General features: G+C 50.5%; 1 protein-coding gene across 3 annotated transcripts in view; it reads left to right on the top strand.

Moving 5' to 3' along the window:
• Positions 1-17477, top strand: part of agap1 (ArfGAP with GTPase domain, ankyrin repeat and PH domain 1) — a 162443-nt gene that overhangs the window by 134616 nt on the left and 10350 nt on the right. For all 3 annotated transcript variants that reach the window (XM_061715980.1, XM_061715979.1, XM_061715981.1), the window contains one exon: positions 169-391. In XM_061715980.1, coding sequence (XP_061571964.1) covers positions 169-391 — 223 coding nt within the window. The remainder of the gene's footprint in view (positions 1-168; positions 392-17477) is intronic.

The raw sequence follows: 17477 nt of genomic DNA on the forward strand, positions 1-17477 counted from the left end.
GGGAACGCGCAAAATTTAGGGGTAGTGAAGAAAACGAGGGCGAGGGGGAGAATTGGGACGGGGCCTAAGCCTCCGGCTTCTTTGGGATCCAGTAAACTACATTCATCTGAGGGGACATGGACTGTAGTCGGGGTCCTCTCCTGACCGTGTGTTCTGACCCCTGACCAGACCCGGACTGGGCCAGCCTGAACCTGGGGGCTCTGATCTGCATCGAGTGCTCGGGCATCCACCGGAACCTGGGCACCCACCTGTCCCGCGTCCGCTCCCTGGACCTGGACGAGTGGCCGCTGGAGCTCATCAAGGTCATGTCGGCCATCGGCAACGAGCTGGCCAACGGCGTGTGGGAGGCCGGCGCGCAGGGACACCTGAAACCGGGACCCGACGCCACCAGGTAGGAAAAACCTTTACATTAAAACCTTTTACAGGAAACAAGTCTGCAACACAAACTACCGGAAGACCAACTTCATTTATAAAGCTCTTGAAACAACCCCAGCTGAAACAAAGTGCTGCACAAACATGAATGCTCAGAACTATGAGACTATGAGCATAAACATGAATAAAAACATCTAAATTGGATACAATAAGGCCAGTGAAAACACCTGAGATTCCATAAAGAAACGACCGTATTTTCTGGACTATAAGCCGCTACTTTTTTCATAGGTTTTGAACCATGCAGCTTATACAAAGGTGCGGCTTCTGTGGATTTTTCTTCCACCGCTCGGGGGAGTGCTAACCGGAATTAGAATAAAAACTAAGACAAAATAAATGCAAAGAAGAATACGCTACTTCTTCTTTAGCAGATAGAAGTAGAAGCAGATTTCAAACAGATAAATAGATAAATAAATACTGGTTATTTTCTCTTGGTTTTGTCCTGTTTTAATCAGCAAATTTGCTGCCGTGTTAAAAGACACTGTTAGGAAAGGATCTATTTAGGTACAAACATGTACATCATTTACAGTTCTAAATCCTTCTGTACATGTAGTAAATATCTAATCTAACAACATAAATATCTGCGGCTTGCATATCTTTTTTTTTTAAATAAAAGTGGGTGCGGCTTATAGTCCAGAAAATACGGTAATATATATATATATATATATATATATATATATATATATATTATATTATATATATATATATATATATATATATATTATATTATATATATATATATATATATATATATATTATATTATATAATATATATATATATATATATTCTCACTCACTCACTCATCTTCTCCCGCTTTTCCGTTACCGGGTCGCGGGGGCAGCAGCCTCAGCAGGGATGCCCAGACTTCCCTCACCCCAGACACTTCCTCCAGCTCTTCCGGGGGGAGTCCGAGGCGTTCCCAGGCCAGCCGAGAGACATAGTCTCTCCAGCGTGTCCTGGGTCTTCCCCGGGGTCTCCTCCCGGTGGGACATGCCTGGAACACCTCCCTAGGGAGGCGTCCAGGAGGCATCCGGTACAGATGCCCAAGCCACCTCAGCTGACTCCTCTCAATGTGGAGGAGTAGCGGCTCGACTCCGAGCTCCTCCCGGGTGACCGAACTCCTCACCCTATCTCTAAGGGAGCGTCCAGCCACCCTGCGGAGGAAACTCATCTCGGCCGCTTGTATCCGCGATCTTGTCCTTTCGGTCACTACCCAAAGTTCATGACCATAGGTGAGGGTAGGGGCGTAGATTGACCGGTAAATCGAGAGCTTCGCCTTTCGACTCAGCTCCCTCTTTACCACGACGGTCCGGTACATCGACCGCATAACTGCGGACGCTGCACCGATCCGCCTGTCAATCTCACGCTCCATTGTTCCCTCACTCGTGAACAAGATCCCGAGATACTTGAACTCCTCCACCTGAGGCAGGACTTCTCCACCCACCCGGAGAAGGCATGCCACCCTTTTCCGGTCGAGAACCATGGCCTCGGTCTTGGAGGTGCTGATTCTCATCCCTGCCGCGTCGCACTCGGCCGCAAACCGCCCCAGCACATGCTGGAGGTCCCGGTCTGATGAAGCCAACAGGACAACATCATCTGCAAAAAGCAGAGATGAAATCCTGAGGTTCCCAAACCGGATCCCCTCCGGCCCCTGGCTGCGCCTAGAAATCCTGTCCATAAAAATTATGAACAGGACCGGTGACAAAGGGCAGCCCTGCCGGAGTCCAACATGCACCGGGAACAAGTCTGACTTACTGCCGGCAATGCGAACCAGACTCCTGCTTCGATCATACAGAGACCGGACAGCCCTTAGTAGAGGGCCCCGGACTCCATACTCACTCAGCACCCCCCACAGAATGGCACGAGGGACACGGTCAAATGCCTTCTCCAGATCCACAAAGCACATGTAGACTGGTTGGGCAAATTCCCATGAACCCTCGAGCACCCTGCGGAGGGTATAGAGCTGGTCCAGTGTTCCACGACCGGGACGAAAACCGCATTGTTCCTCCTGAATCCGAGGTTCGACTATCGGCCGTAATCTCCTCTCCAGTACCCTGGCGTAGACTTTCCCCGGGAGGCTGAGAAGTGTGATCCCCCTGTAGTTGGAACACACTCTCCGGTCCCCCTTTTTAAACAGAGGGACCACCACCCCGGTTTGCCACCCCAGCGGTACTGTCCCCTTCCTCCATGCAATGTCGCAGAGGCGTGTCAGCCAAGACAGCCCTACGACATCCAGAGACTTGAGGTACTCAGGGCGAATCTCATCCACCCCCGGTGCCACCGAGGAGCTTACGAACCACCTCGGTGACCTCGGCTTGGGTGATGGATGAGCACGCCTCCGAGCCCCAACCCTCTGCTTCCTCAGTGGAAGGCATGTCAGTCGGGTTAAGGAGATCCTCAAAGTATTCCTTCCACCGTCCGACAATGTCCCCAGTCGAGGTCAACAGCTCCCCACCAGCACCATAAACGGTGCCGGCAGAGTACTGCTTCCCCCTTCTGAGGCGCCGAACGGTCCTCCAGAATTTCCTCGAGGCCGACCGAAAGTCCTCCTCCATGGCCTCCCCGAACTCCTCCCAGACCCGAGTTTTTGCCTCCAGGACCGCCCGAGCCGCGGCCCGCTTGGCCTGCCGGTACCTATCTACTGCGTCAGGAGTCCCACCGGCCAACATAGCCCGGTAGGACTCCTTCTTCAGTCTGACGGCATCCTGTACTTCCGGTGTCCACCACCGGGTTCTAGGATTGCCGCCACGACAGGCACCGGAGACCTTGCGTCCACAGCTTCGAGCCGCCGCGTTGACAATGGAGGCAGAGAACATGGTCCACTCGGACTCGATGTCCCCCGCCTCCCCCGGGATCCGAGAGAAGCTCTCCCGGAGGTGGGAGTTGAAGATGTCCCATACAGAGGGCTCAGCCAGACGTTCCCAACAGACCCTCACAATCCGTTTGGGTCTGCCCGGTCTGTCCAACCTCCTCCTCCGCCAGCGCATCCAACTCACCACCAGGTGGTGATCAGTTGACAGCTCAGTCCCTCTCTTCACCCGAGTGTCCAAGACATGCGGCCGAAGGTCAGATGAAACGACAACAAAGTCGATCATTGACCTCCGGCCTAGGGTGTCCTGGTGCCACGTGCACTGATGGACACCCTTATGCCTGAACATGGTGTTCGTGATGGACAAACTGCGACTCGCACAGAAGTCCAACAACAAAACACCGCTCGGGTTCAGATCGGGGAGGCCGTTCCTCCCAGAGCCCATGTATAGCCCATATATATATTATATTATATATATATATTATATTATATATATATATATATATATATATATATATATATATATATATTATATATAAACTTAAAAAATGTATTAAAAACAAAGAGTTTAAAAGCAGAAATTAAAAACAGACATAAGTTAAAAAGAATTAACAACTGAGATGTAAGAAATCCATATCCATATAATCCATCTTATATCTATCCATATAATTATTTTTATGGCACTGCACTTTTTATTTTTATTTTATTTTTGTTTTTACCTTTTATTTCTATTTTTATCTTTATTTAATTTTTTTTTTTTTTTTTTTAAATCTATGGGTGTTTTGGCTTGATTTGTAAATGACAGTGCTGAGTGACTAAAATGGAGATGTCAATTTCCCCGAGGGAACCTCCTAAAGGGATTAATAACCTCGTCTGAATCTGAATCAGAAATAAAGATTGCAGTGCATTGTGGGAGATTACTGAAATGGAGCAGTAAAAAAAAAAAAGGTTTTCTCCCTTGACTTAAAGCAACTGAGAATTTCAGCAGCCCTGATGCATTCTGGGAGTTTGTTCCACGGGTGAGGAGCATAAAAGCTGAAGTAGGCATCGCCATGGCAACCTGAGGGTTCTGGTTGGTCCATCATGGACGAGATCAGAGATGTGTTTTGATCCGAGACCATTCAGAGATTTATAAACCAACAGCTGGATTTAACATCTGTTCTGGGACGGACAGGAAGCTTAAAGGAGCATGAGGCTCCTTTTAAGAAATGAGACTCATTAGCGCCACCCTTCACCACGACGGCCGTTGGGGGTACTGCAGCCAACAGCGAAGCCGGCACGGGAGAACGGGGAGAACGTGCATGCAGCGTCATGTGACGTCACATCCGCAGGACAGCGCGGGAAATTCAACCCCACAATTGCAGCACATTTTGCAGCACACAGCCTGTTCAAGGCAATGGAGAGATACACTAGAGGGCTCATTGTTTTTGGTTTGGAACGCTTCATCTGACATTATTACTAGAAAACTTAAAATGTATACAAATTTTTTTCATAAATCCTGCCTCAATCCTGCCTCATGCTCCGTTAAGGTTCAGGTCCGAGTCCAGAACCAGTCCCAGGTTTCTGGCTTGGTGATTTGTTTTTAGCTTCACTGCTTGAATCTGAGTGCTGACTTTTAATCTTTGTTCCTCGACACTTTTATTTCGGTTTTGTCTTCATTTAACTGAATAAAATTCTGACACATCCACCCTTTAATCTAATCAATGCATTTGATCAATGTTTGAATTGGATCATAGTTTGTTTGTATATTTTGGTCATTTCCAAAATAAGAATTCAAATACAAAAGAAATGAAAGAAAAGAAAACAACAAATACAATGAAGTTAATATTGCATTAGACCAAAATATATAAACAAAACAAGACCGAAAAGGTGTAGGCTGAAGCTTAGCTTATTACGCTCCTACATAAACCGATACAGAGCAGTAAATCAATTAAAAGAAAATATTTCTTATACTTTTTTTACATTGAAAACATTCAATATACTGCATAGAGCTATTATCTATTTAAGTTCGGAAATCAACAAGTTCATTAAATTTGAGCGTCTGACAATTAATAAATAATTATTTCTTGGTTCCCGATAATCAACTCTGTTGATAACTGATTGCTCTTTTTTGAAGCTAAATAATTGAATTCATGATTGATTTGTATAATTCCCCCAAATCTCCACACAGTAAGTAAAGTATGGTATTATGAAAGAGTGATACAGTATTTGTAATGCATTTGAGAATATTGAGAAATTATCTTGCTTTATAAAAAATAGAAATAGACTTAGATATTTTCTTTTTGATATAATGAATGTGAGGTTTCCAACAAATAGTCTGCAATAGTCTCCTGGGGAGATGGTTATATACATTTGTGTGTCATCTACGTACAGTAGTTATGATAACACATTTAGCTCTTTTGGGAGCATGTCGATGTTAAACAACAGAAGTCCCAGAATTGAACCTTGAGGAACTTCACATGTTGTTTTTGTTGCTCTGATCTGTAGTTGCCTGAAGACACAAAATTAGGGCTGGGGATCGATTCAAATGTCTAGAATCGATTCGATTCCGATTCTTAAGATTCAGAATCGATTATCAAGATTTAATTCGATTCGATTCCGATATTGATTTGGGTTAGTGTTATTAAAACTGTTTTTTCAGCTGTTGCATGAATTATATGACTGTAGTTCTGCAACATATGAATACTAGTATTATATTGAGATTCAACAGCAAGTATTGGCAGCTAATGATGCTGTAAGGACCAATCAGCTCCCAGAATGCTTTGCAGAAACATCATGTAGGGCAGAATTATCAAACAGATGCAGGGCAGCAAACAGACAACGTATGAAATTTAATTTTTTTCCACATTCCGTTTTATTTTTTTCCATTTTCGGTCTATTTCGGTTTTTAATTTTTGAGAATTTGGTTTTTAGCATTTTATGCAAATGTAACTCCAAGACAGTATATAAAGTAATCAAATATAGACAATTTATGCAATTATAACTGAACACTTTAACGTTTTCACACCTTTAAACATATTTAAAGGAAAAAACATGGCAGTAGTTATTCTTGTGTCCAACAAAACATTCCTTTTTTGGGCAAAAACAAAAAAATACCAAAAGTTTTAACGTAATAATGAAAAAAAGTCGATCTTTAGACATACGAATTGATTTTTAGGAATTAATATGAGGTTCGATTTAGAATCGGAAACCGGGACCTTCCTGGCGTGATGCCGCTGTTGTGTGTGATTACGGGCCGTGGCGCAGCGTGAGGCCGGCAGCCATCGCAACAAATTAGAGGCAACAGCATCCGCATAACGATCGACGACCCCTCCCTCCCTCACCACTCATTAGTCAACAGAAGCACCTTATAATTACACCCCCCCCCCCCACCACGACAGACTCTGGCAGACTCGTGCCAAAGCGTGTCAGGATGCGGCCGGACGGCGGGTTGTAAACACGGCGGGCGCCGTTACAACAGCATTAGTTACAGCTTCATCCGGAACACGGCGGATCACGGCGGCAGCTCGTTGATCAGGACTCGCCCGGACCGATCACGAGCCTCGCCGCCGCCGCCGCTCACGTTTATTTATGAGTCCGAGGCGTTTCCTCCCGCGGCTCGGAGGAGGAGGTCAATATTATCTCAATTAACCCTCGCCGCTCCGCTGCCCCCCCGGCCTGTCGATAGCATTTATCAGTCCATTCCTTAAGTGGCTCTCTGACTGCCGTCTCCTCCCATGATTCCCTGAGAGGAGAGAGGAGAAACGAGGAAACAAGGGAGGATTCTGGGGTTGGAGGTGCCGGACCTCCACGGGGGAGATGATCAGGAACCTGGACCAGGAACCTTTAGCAGAGATGATCAGGAAGCTTTAGCTGAAATGATCAGGAACCTTTAGCGGAAATGATCAGGAAGCTTTAGCGGAAATGATCAGGAACCTTTAGCGGAAATGATCAGGAAGCTTTAGCGGAAATGATCAGGAACCTTTAGCAGAGATGATGAAGAACCTTTAGCAGAAATGATCAGGAAGCTTTAGCGGAAATGATCAGGAACCTTTAGCAGAGATGATGAAGAACCTTTAGCAGAAATGATGAAGAACCTTTAGCAGAAATGATCAGGAACCTTTAGCAGAAATGATCAGGAACCTTTAGCAGAAATGACCAGGAACCTTTAGCAGAGATGATCAGGAACCTTTAGCAGAAATGATCAGGAACCTTTAGCAGAAATGATCAGGAACCTTTAGCAGAGATGATCAGGAACCTTTAGCAGAAATGACCAGGAACCTTTAGCAGAAATGACCAGGAACCTTTAGCAGAAATGACCAGGAACCTTTAGCAGAGATGATCAGGAACCTTTAGCAGAAATGACCAGGAACCTTTAGCAGAAATGATCAGGAACCTTTAGCAGAAATGACCAGGAACCTTTAGCAGAGATGATCAGGAACCTTTAGGAGAAATGAGCAGGAACCTTTAGCAGAAATGACCAGGAACCTTTAGCAGAAATGATCAGGAACCTTTAGCTGAGATGATCCCTGTTTTCTCTCCGCACCTTCGTCCGTTTCTGTATTTCTTGGTCTGTCGATGCCGATTTCTCGGTCGTCGGTTACTGCAGATTAATTTGAGGGAAAGTGGAGCATCTATTGTGTTTTACTTGCGGGTGGAAAAGGAAAAGAGGCATGGAAAGCGAGGGATGACCATCGCGGAGGAGGAGTGTGGCGACGCGCTCCTCGTTCACGGGACAAAGACCAGCGGAGGGTTGATGAAGGAAGAGGAGGGATGGTTGGACCCGGTGAGGCTTTGTCCAGGCAGCAGGAGGGGGGGGGGGGCTGATAGATGGAGAACTGCCCCCCCCAACCCCCAACCCTCCCTTACCCCCGCCCCCCCCGTGGTCTCTCAAGTGAGTAATAGAGGCCGAAATTTCATTTTGCAAGTGGCTGATTTAATGATCCAAAGGGTAATTAATGTCCTGATTATCTTAATGTTAAATATGGCCAGCAGCAATTACACTGACCTCCTGTCTGTCAAGGTCCCCCCCGCCGCCCCCCCCTCGGAGGGTGGGGGGGGGTAAGAGAAGAGTTTCATCATGTTGGTGGAGATGCAGCAGAGTCGTTCCCCCCCCCTGCTCGTGGCCCCGCCCACAGCAACGGCCGTCCAAGTCTCGTTAGCGTCAGTCGCTGCTAATCGCTGCAGAGCTGTTACCCCCCGCACACTCACACACACACACTCACACACACACACATATACACACTCACACACACTCTCACATATACACACACGGCCCGGCGTCGCCGGGACCCTGCAGGTCCTCCCAGACCCACCAAAAGGCCGTCCTCTAAACGCTCCCATTAACCCCTGGCAGCCCGCGGAGGCCCGGCGCCGCCTCAGCTGGCGCCGCCGCCACGCCGCAGCTGATGCCAGGGCCGACGGCGCTGCTAAGTTTGGGCCGCTCGCCCGCCGCCGACACTGCCCCTCGCCGCCCCGGGCGCCGGTTCTCGGTGCCGCGGCTCATCGTTTTAATTGCGCGTCGACACCAGCTCCCGGTGGCGGCGCGGCGCCGGGCCGGAGCCGACACTGACTGACAACGACGCTAATGCAGATAGTCCTGGCCGCCGGACAGGTGGACCGCCCTGACCCGGGAACTTCAGGGAGCAACGCCGGCCGCAGCGCTGACCGACGCGTGGGGGATTCTCTGGTCGCTAACGACATCATGAAAGGAGAGAGAAGAAGAAGGAAGAAATAAGCATGTGTTTGAGGTGGAGATAATCAGGAACCTTTAGCGGAGATGATCAGGAACCTTTAGCAGAAATGATGAGGAACCTTTAGCAGAAATGATGAGGAACCTTTAGCAGAAATGATGAGGAACCTTTAGCGGAAATGATGAGGAACCTTTAGCGGAAATGATGAGGAACCTTTAGCAGAAATGATGAGGAACCTTTAGCGGAGATAATCAAGACCTCGTAGTTCCTTAGATACTCTAGGAACTACGAGTAAACCTGCACTTTGAGAGCGGAGAGCTCTGCCAGGAACATAAGGCACTATCAGGTCTTGTAAATCTTTAGCGGAGATGATCAGGAACCTTTAGCGGAGATGACCAGGAACCTTGAGAACCTAACGGTTCCTTCTCCCCCTGGGTTGAGCAGCAGAGGAATGAGGCGGGTAAATGATTAGGACGTGCTCCATCACTCCCTGGCCCCGTCTGCCTGAGCGTGACGGTTCTGTGATCCTTCATCAGGAGGTCTTGTGTTCTGGGGGGAGGAACCAGATCCCCCCCCAGAACGCTAACAGATTTAAAATGAGAGCGGGGGCTTTAATCTGGGCCGAGGTGCAGGTGCAGCGCTGGGATTGGACCCGGGGGACCGGCGGGGGCGCTGATCGCAGGATAATTGCCCCCCAGGGTCAGAGGTAAACCTCGGTGCAGCAGACCTAAACCCCCCCTGATGAGAACAGGGATGTCCGGCGTGATTCAGACCGACATCATGTTTCATCCTCCAGGTCTGCACGCCGGGCTTCAGGGGGGTCCAGAAGATCCTGGTCCTAGTGGACCGGTCTCTGTGTGGACCTGGGTCCTGACCAGCATCCCTGGGGGGGGTCTTAAAGGTGTACGGTCACGGAGAGGAGGGATGTTGGGTTGCTGGGACCAGATTTCAGGCGGGCCAGAACCAGGGCAGAGTTACTTTTGACTAGTGATGCACCGAAATGAAAATTTGTGACCGAAACCGAAAATAATAATAAACACTTGGCCGAATACCGAACAATACCGAACATGGTTTTTCGCAGTTTTTCATTTATTTTTTCACCATAATGATCTTAGTTTTCGTCCTAGACCTGCTCTGATAATTCTGCCGTTGCACTGCAACACGTTAGCGTGTTGCAAACGGGGGTCAGCTTAATTGAAATCAAGCAAAGCTGTGTAACTAAGACTGGATTCCTTCCCAATCTGATTGGATCTCTTGTACATTTGTCCCTCCCAACATTTTTGTCTGGTTTTTATTCGTTGACTAAAGTTTCAGTTATATTTTGTCATAGTCTTCGTCATCATATCTGACTTTTTATCTAGTTTTTATTTAGTTTTCGTCCGTGAAAAGGGTTCGTTGAAAAGTATTTTTCGTCATTGACTACGTTTACATGCAGTCAAAATTCAGGTTAAGGTCAATATTCCGGTTACTGAAACATTGGGAATATTCCGTTTACATGCGTGAGCAAACAGGGTTATCCCTGTTTAAATGGTAATTAATCATTTGGGATATCTGGATGAAACCAGTGACACACGGAGAACGTCATGACGCAATTCCCGTCATTTCCGCTTCTTCTTCCTGTCTCTAAATCCAAAACAACAACAATAACAGCAGCACGGCGGATAATCAACAGCCCAGTAGAAGTCGTTTTGTTTCTCGGCCGTGTAGTTCGCCTTTTTCAGCGTCTTCCAGCGGATCTGGTCTGGCGTACAAATCCTGCTTTGCGCAACTTCTAGCTCACCTTTTTTTAAATCTTCTATCCCAATACTTTCTACCGTCTACAAATGCCAAAATGTTCATATCCTTCATTACATTTATGAAGTGATTAGTCTCCTCCTGGTCTTGTTTCTCCGTGTTTATAAGAACTTCCTGGACTCAAAAGACCAGGATTCCTTGCGAATCTAATTCCTGTTCCGTTTGATGGGGATATTCCGTTTGGCGTTTAGATGACCAAATATTCGGGTTCGAAAAGGAGTTACCCAGGGGTCATATTGGGGTTTTTAAAAACCAAAATATGAGCAAATTCTGGTTATTCAAAGGGGTTATTGGTGTTTACGTGACCGTGCGCAATCGGTTTATTGCTAATATTCCGGTTAGACAAGGGTTATTGATGCATGTAAACGTAGTCACTGTCTTAGTCAACGAAATGAACACTGGACCGGGGGGGTCGGGTACCAGACCCGTTAGAACCCTCAGACTCGGTGGGGGGGGTCACTCTCTTTCTGAGGAATTTCCCGTTTTCCAGCGGTGATGACTGAGCTGAGAGACGGCATAGATGTCACGATCTGGAGTATAAACAACCAACTTTCCCACAAGAGCAGAACGAGAGAGAGAGTGAGTGTGCGTGTGCGCGCGCGTGCGTGCGTGTGTGTGTGTGTGTGTGTGTGTGTGTGTGTGTGTGTGTGTGTGTGTGTGTGCATGTGAGAGTAGGTCGGTTTCATCAGCGTCCGTTAACTCGCTGCTCTCGCCGACATCATCTCTGCTCCATTATCTGCTGACCGGAGCCCCGCGATGCATGTTAAACAGCCCTCACACACACACACACACACACTCACTCACACACACACTCGCTGCAAATGCTGAAAAATAATTGGCCTCCACAATCTAATTCATCTGTAAAGGGAGGCCTTGATTAAATTAGTCCTAATAGACATTATTTTGTACATGACTGCCTCTCGCCGCCGCTGCCGCCGCGTCCCTCCTCGCCTAACAAGCCCTCCAATTTACTGTTGACATTAAGCCGGCCGACGCCGGCCAATCAGCGGGCCGCTCATGGCGGGCCGCTCATGGCGGCGAGGTTATGCTAAATGCACATCCTTTATGCCTGAGTCATCAGACGGACCTCGCCGTCCTCCGCCGCCCGCTAATAATGAAGAAATAAATAACCACGTGCCTGACTCGGCCCGGCTCGCTGAGGCCGGCGGGATCACCCTCTTCCCCGCCGGCTAATTGGCTCGGTCAGGAACGTTCTCGTACAGGAGAGGAGGGAGGGCGGCGGCGACGGCGCTCTGCTCGTCGCAGCGTAATGTGTTTGGATGGAATGGGTTCATGTTGGACCGCGGCCGGCTGCTGGACACGGTGCTGCTGGGGGAGCGCCGTTCTCCAAACCGCCCTCGCCATCTTCCAAACCGCCCTCGCCATCCTCCAAACCGCCCTCGCCATCCTCCAAACCGTCCTCGCCATCCTCCAAACCGTCCTCACCATCCTCCAAACCGCCCTCGCCATCCTCCAAACCGCCCTCGCCATCCTCCAAACCGCCCTCGCCATCCTCCAAACCGTCCTCACCATCCTCCAAACCGCCCTCGCCATCCTCCAAACCGCCCTCGCCATCCTCCAAACCGCCCTCGCCATCCTCCAAACCGCCCTCGCCATCCTCCGAACCGTCCTCGCCATCCTCCAAACCGTTCTCCCAACCGTCCGAACCGTCCTCGCCATCTTCCCAACCGTCCGAACCGCCCTCGCCATCTTCCAAACCGCCCTCGCCATCTTCCAAACCGTCCTCGCCATCCTCCGAACCGCCCTCGCCATCCTCCAAACCGTCCTCACCATCTTCCAAACCGTCCTCGCCATCCTCCAAACCGTCCTCGCCATCTTCCAAACCGCCCTCGCCATCTTCCAAACCGCCCTCGCCATCTTCCAAACCGCTCTCGCCATCCTCCAAACCGTCCTCGCCATCCTCCGAACCGCCCTCGCCATCCTCCAAACCGCCCTCGCCATCTTCCAAACCGCCCTCGCCATCCTCCAAACCGCCCTCGCCATCCCCCAAACCGTTCTCCCAACCGTCCGAACTGTCCTCGCCATCCTCCAAACCGTCCTCGCCATCCTCCAAACCGTCCGAACCGTCCTCGCCATCCTCCAAACCGTCCTCACCATCTTCCGAACCGTCCGAACTGTCCTCGCCATCCTCCAAACCGTCCTCACCATCTTCCGAACCGTCCGAACCGTCCTCGCCATCCTCCAAACCGTCCGAACCGTCCTCGCCATCCTCCAAACCGTCCTCGCCATCCTCCAAACCGTCCGAACCGTCCTTGCCATCCTCCAAACCGTCCTCGCCATCCCCCAAACCGCCCTCGCCATCCTCCAAACCGCCCTCGCCATTCTCCAAACCGCCCTCGCCATCTTCTGAACCGTCCTCGCCATCCTCCAAACCGCCCTCGCCATCCTCCGAACCGCCCTCGCCATCCTCCAAACCACCTTCGCCATCCTCCAAACCGCCCTCGCCATCCTCCAATCCGCCCTCGCCATTCTCCAAACCGCCCTCGCCATCTTCTGAACCGTCCTCGCCATCCTCCGAACCACCTTCGCCATCCTCCAATCCGCCCTCGCCATTCTCCGAACCGTCCTCGCCATCCTCCCAACCGTCCTCGCCATCCTCCAAACCGTCCTCGCCATCCTCCAAACCGCACTCGCCATCCTCCAAACCACCTTCGCCATCCTCCAAACCGCCCTCGCCATCCTCCGAACCGTCCTCGCCATCCTCCGAACCGTTCTCCCAACCCTCCGAACTGCCCTCGCCATCCTCCCAACCGTCCTCGCCATCCTCCAAACTGCCCTCGCCATCTTCCGAACCGCCCTCGCCATCCTCCACACCGTCCTCGCCATCCTCCAAACCGTCCTCACCATCCTCCAAACCGTCCTCACCATCCTCCAAACCGTCCTCGCCATCCTCCAAACCGCCCTCGCCATCCTCCGAACTGTCCTCGCCATCCTCCAAACCGTCCTTGCCATCCTCCAAACCGCCCTCGCCATCTTCCAAACCGCCCTCACCGTCCTCCAAACCGCCCTTGCCATCCTCCAAACCGCCCTCGCCATCTTCCAAACCGTCCTCCCAACTGTCCGAACCGTCCTCGCCATCTTCCAAACCGCCCTCGCCATCCTCCGAACCGTCCTCGCCATCCTCCAAACCGCCCTCGCCATCTTCCAAACCGTCCTCGCCATCCTCCAAACCGCCCTCGCCATCCTCCAAACCGCCCTCGCCATCTTCCGAACTGCACTCGCCATCTTCCAAACCGCCCTCGCCATCCTCCAAACCGCCCTCGCCATCCTCCAAACTGCCCTCGCCATCTTCCAAACCGCCCTCGCCATCCTCCAAACCGTCCTCGCCATCCTCTGAACCGCCCTCGCCATCTTCCAAACCGCCCTCGCCATCCTCCAAACCGCCCTCGCCATCCTCCAAACCGCCCTCGCCATCTTCCGAACCGTCCTCTCCATTTTCCGAACCGCCCTCTCCATTTTCCGAACCGCCCTCGCCATCCTCCAAACCGTCCTCGCCATCCTCTGAACCGCCCTCGCCATCTTCCAAACCGCCCTCGCCATCCTCCAAACCGCCCTCACCATCCTCCAAACCGCCCTCACCATCCTCCAAACCGCCCTCGCCATCCTCCAAACCGTCCTCGCCATCCTCCAAACCGTCCTCGCCATCCTCTGAACCGCCCTCGCCATCTTCCAAACCGCCCTCGCCATCTTCCACACCGCCCTCGCCATCTTCCGAACTGTCCTCGCCATCCTCCAAACCGCCCTCGCCATCCTCCAAACCGTCCTCGCCATCCTCCCAACCGTCCTCCCAACCGTCCTCCGAACCTTCCAAACTGTCCGAACCGTCCTTGCCATCCCCGAACCGTCCTCCAAGAAGAAAACGTGCCGTCCTGGAGAACAAAATACTTTAGAAAATACGACGTAAAACAGATGAGCCGTCGTTGACCTAAAGGTCCAGCTCAGCCACCTTTCTGGCTAAGCTGGTCCGGGTCACGGGGGTTCTGAAGACGTGTCCTCCTGTTGTCCGGCTAACGATTCCTTCAGGACGGAAGAACAATGCTCTTCGTCTGCTCTGATACCCTTTTTCCACCAAACCGGTTCCAGGGCTGGTTCTGGACCAGTGCTGGTTTACATCTCAATCAACTTGCGAACCAAACGTCAGTTACGTCGCTGCGTTTGCATGAAAGTTGAAGGTATCTGCTCTAACAGGACTTGGTCCACGTAGCTCCTCCGTGGACACATCTCTAAAAGACAGGTTGTCTCCTCCTCAGACCCATGATGCTTTGCTGCATCCAGATTAATTCTTATTTTAAAATGTCTCCGTCTCTCAGTGTTTTGGGAGAATCTCACTTAGGGTTCGAGAGTGGTCGGCTGCGCTAAAATGAATCACACACACACACACTCGCTTTTGCTATAATGAATACATTTATTAGCAAGCAGTGCACACAAAAAGACTCACACATAATTGCTCTTTGCTAGGATAACTCCGTGTCAAGTTATCCCCCGCAAAAGGCGAATCAACAAACAATTACATAGGGGCTAGGCCTTGTACCTCTTACCCAACACAGAAGGACTGGAGAGCTGGACAGTCCTGGCAGAGTAGCCGAAAACCCGCTGGGCGTCGTGCACTAGACCCGCAGCTGACTCTGACCCGAACTTCCGGCTGTCCCGTCTTTATACGACATCTCGCGGAGGGGGTCGAAAGGGCCCCTTCAACCCCCGCCCGCAAGCTCTCACGCTAAGTCACAGTTACAATAATACTAAACAGCAGGTGCAGACTGTGTTTTGGGAATTCAGCGTATTTCAGGACATAAAACATATTTTTTCTCCCTTCACCCAGTCTTGTTGTTGCCGTTGGTCTGAATAACTCCGCCCCCTCCACTTATGTAAGCGGTTCTTTCCTCTAGTCCAGCAAAGAGTTGGTGCTACCTTGGAACCGGGTTTTCTGGCCCGGAGACAGTTTGTCAGTGGAAACAGGGTTCTGGTCACTGTTGCCGGGGTGACGGGGTCAGGCTCCGCCTCTCTGTGATCAGTAGTCCAGTGTCTCGGCTGGCTGTGTCTTTGATCCGGCCTGATTAACCCCCCCACTGCATTAACCCCCCCGTCCAGATCGTTGGAGGGAAATGTCAATGGCTCCGTCATCCGTGCTCTATTCTTAGAGGGGGGGGGTAACCATGGTAACCCCCAGGTAACCCCCCGTGTCACCTGGGGGGGCTGAAGGACAGGAGCTGAGGAAGGACCATCACCGGGAAACTGCTGCTGTCTCGTAGAGAAATGCTGAAAGCTGCAAAGTTCATCTTCTTCCTGTCCTCCATCTATCGTCTCACCTCCTATCGTCTCCTCTCCTCTCGCCTTGTCCCATCTGGCCTCATCTCACCTCCTATTGTCTTGTCTCCTATCACTTTGCCTCCTAACATCTTGCCTCCTACTGTCTCCTCTTGTTTCGTCTCCTCTCTACTCACCTTTCCTTCTATCATCTCATCTCCTTTCCTGTCTTCTTGCCCCTTTTTGTCTTGCCTCACCTCTTCTCGTCTCCTCTCATCTTACTTCCCATCATCTTGCCTCCCATGGTCTCCTCTCTACTCATCTTTCCTCCTATCGTCTCAACTCCTATCATCTTGTCTTCTAGCCTCCTATTGTCTTGTCTCGCCTCTTCTCGCCTCCTCTTCTCTCACTTCCTATCATTTTGCTTCCTCTCATCTCCTCATCTCCCCTCGTCTCCTCTCTTCCACTCCCCCTCGTCTCCTCTCATCTCCTCTCCCCTCGTCTCCTCTCCTTTCCTTAATCTCCTTTCCCCTCATCTCCTCTCCCCTCATCTTTTCTCCTCTCCCCTCATTTTGTCTCCTCTCCCCTCCTCTCCTTTCCTCTCCTCTCGTCTCATCTCCTCTCCCCTCATCTCCCCTCGTCTCCTCTCCCCTCATCTTTTCTCCTCTCCTCTCCTCCTCTCTTCTCCCCTCGTCTCCTCTCCTCTCCCCTCGTCTCCTCTCCAGGGAGTCTAACCCCCCCCAGAGCCCGTCCCCCCCCAGCGGTGGTCAGGTCGTGCTGATCTCCCGGTGACGGTGATCCATGGTGGACGGGCAGCAGAATCTGTTTCCAGCCATTAATCAGTTAATTAAAGGGCCAGCGGAGCTAATTAGGCCAGAAGCCGCTCTGACACCAGTCTTTCTGATCCCGCCGCGCTGCCGCTCATTAGCTGGCAGCGTTATTAACGAGGGCCTGTAACGGCGGCGCCGCTACGGCGCTACGCTTCAGCTCGCCGCTGGACCGCAGGATCCTCTCGCTGAAGCTTTTACTGCTGCTTTCATCCGGACCGGATCGGAACAACGTTTCTCCGGGAGTTGATGTTTCACTGGCTTGAAGGTGGAATGCTGGATCTGAGACGCTCGGACCGTCTTCAGCTCCGACTAGCGTTGTTTCTGTCAGCCTGTTTCAATTTTAGTTTCAGTCTGGTCTTTGGGTCGAGGTATCATTTTATTTTTATTAGTTTTAGTCACGTTTCATTCTCCTTTTAGTTGTGTCAAGTTTCAGTCGACTAAAAGTCTTATTTTAGTCAGAATTGTCCAGGACCATTTTAGTCTGGTTTTAGTCAAACATTGTATTTAGCCAAACCCATTTTACAATTCAAACAAGGTTATCTAATTATTATATTATGTTACCTTATAGACGAGAAAAAAGTCAATGTCGAAATGTCGAGAAAAAAGTCGAAATGTCGAGATTAAAAAGGAAAGGAAAAGGAAGAAAATAAGAGAAAAAAGGAAGAAAAAAGAGGAAA

The sequence above is a fragment of the Cololabis saira genome, chromosome 24, assembly GCF_033807715.1.
Source record: "Cololabis saira isolate AMF1-May2022 chromosome 24, fColSai1.1, whole genome shotgun sequence".
NCBI classification, from domain to species: Eukaryota; Metazoa; Chordata; class Actinopteri; order Beloniformes; family Belonidae; genus Cololabis; species Cololabis saira.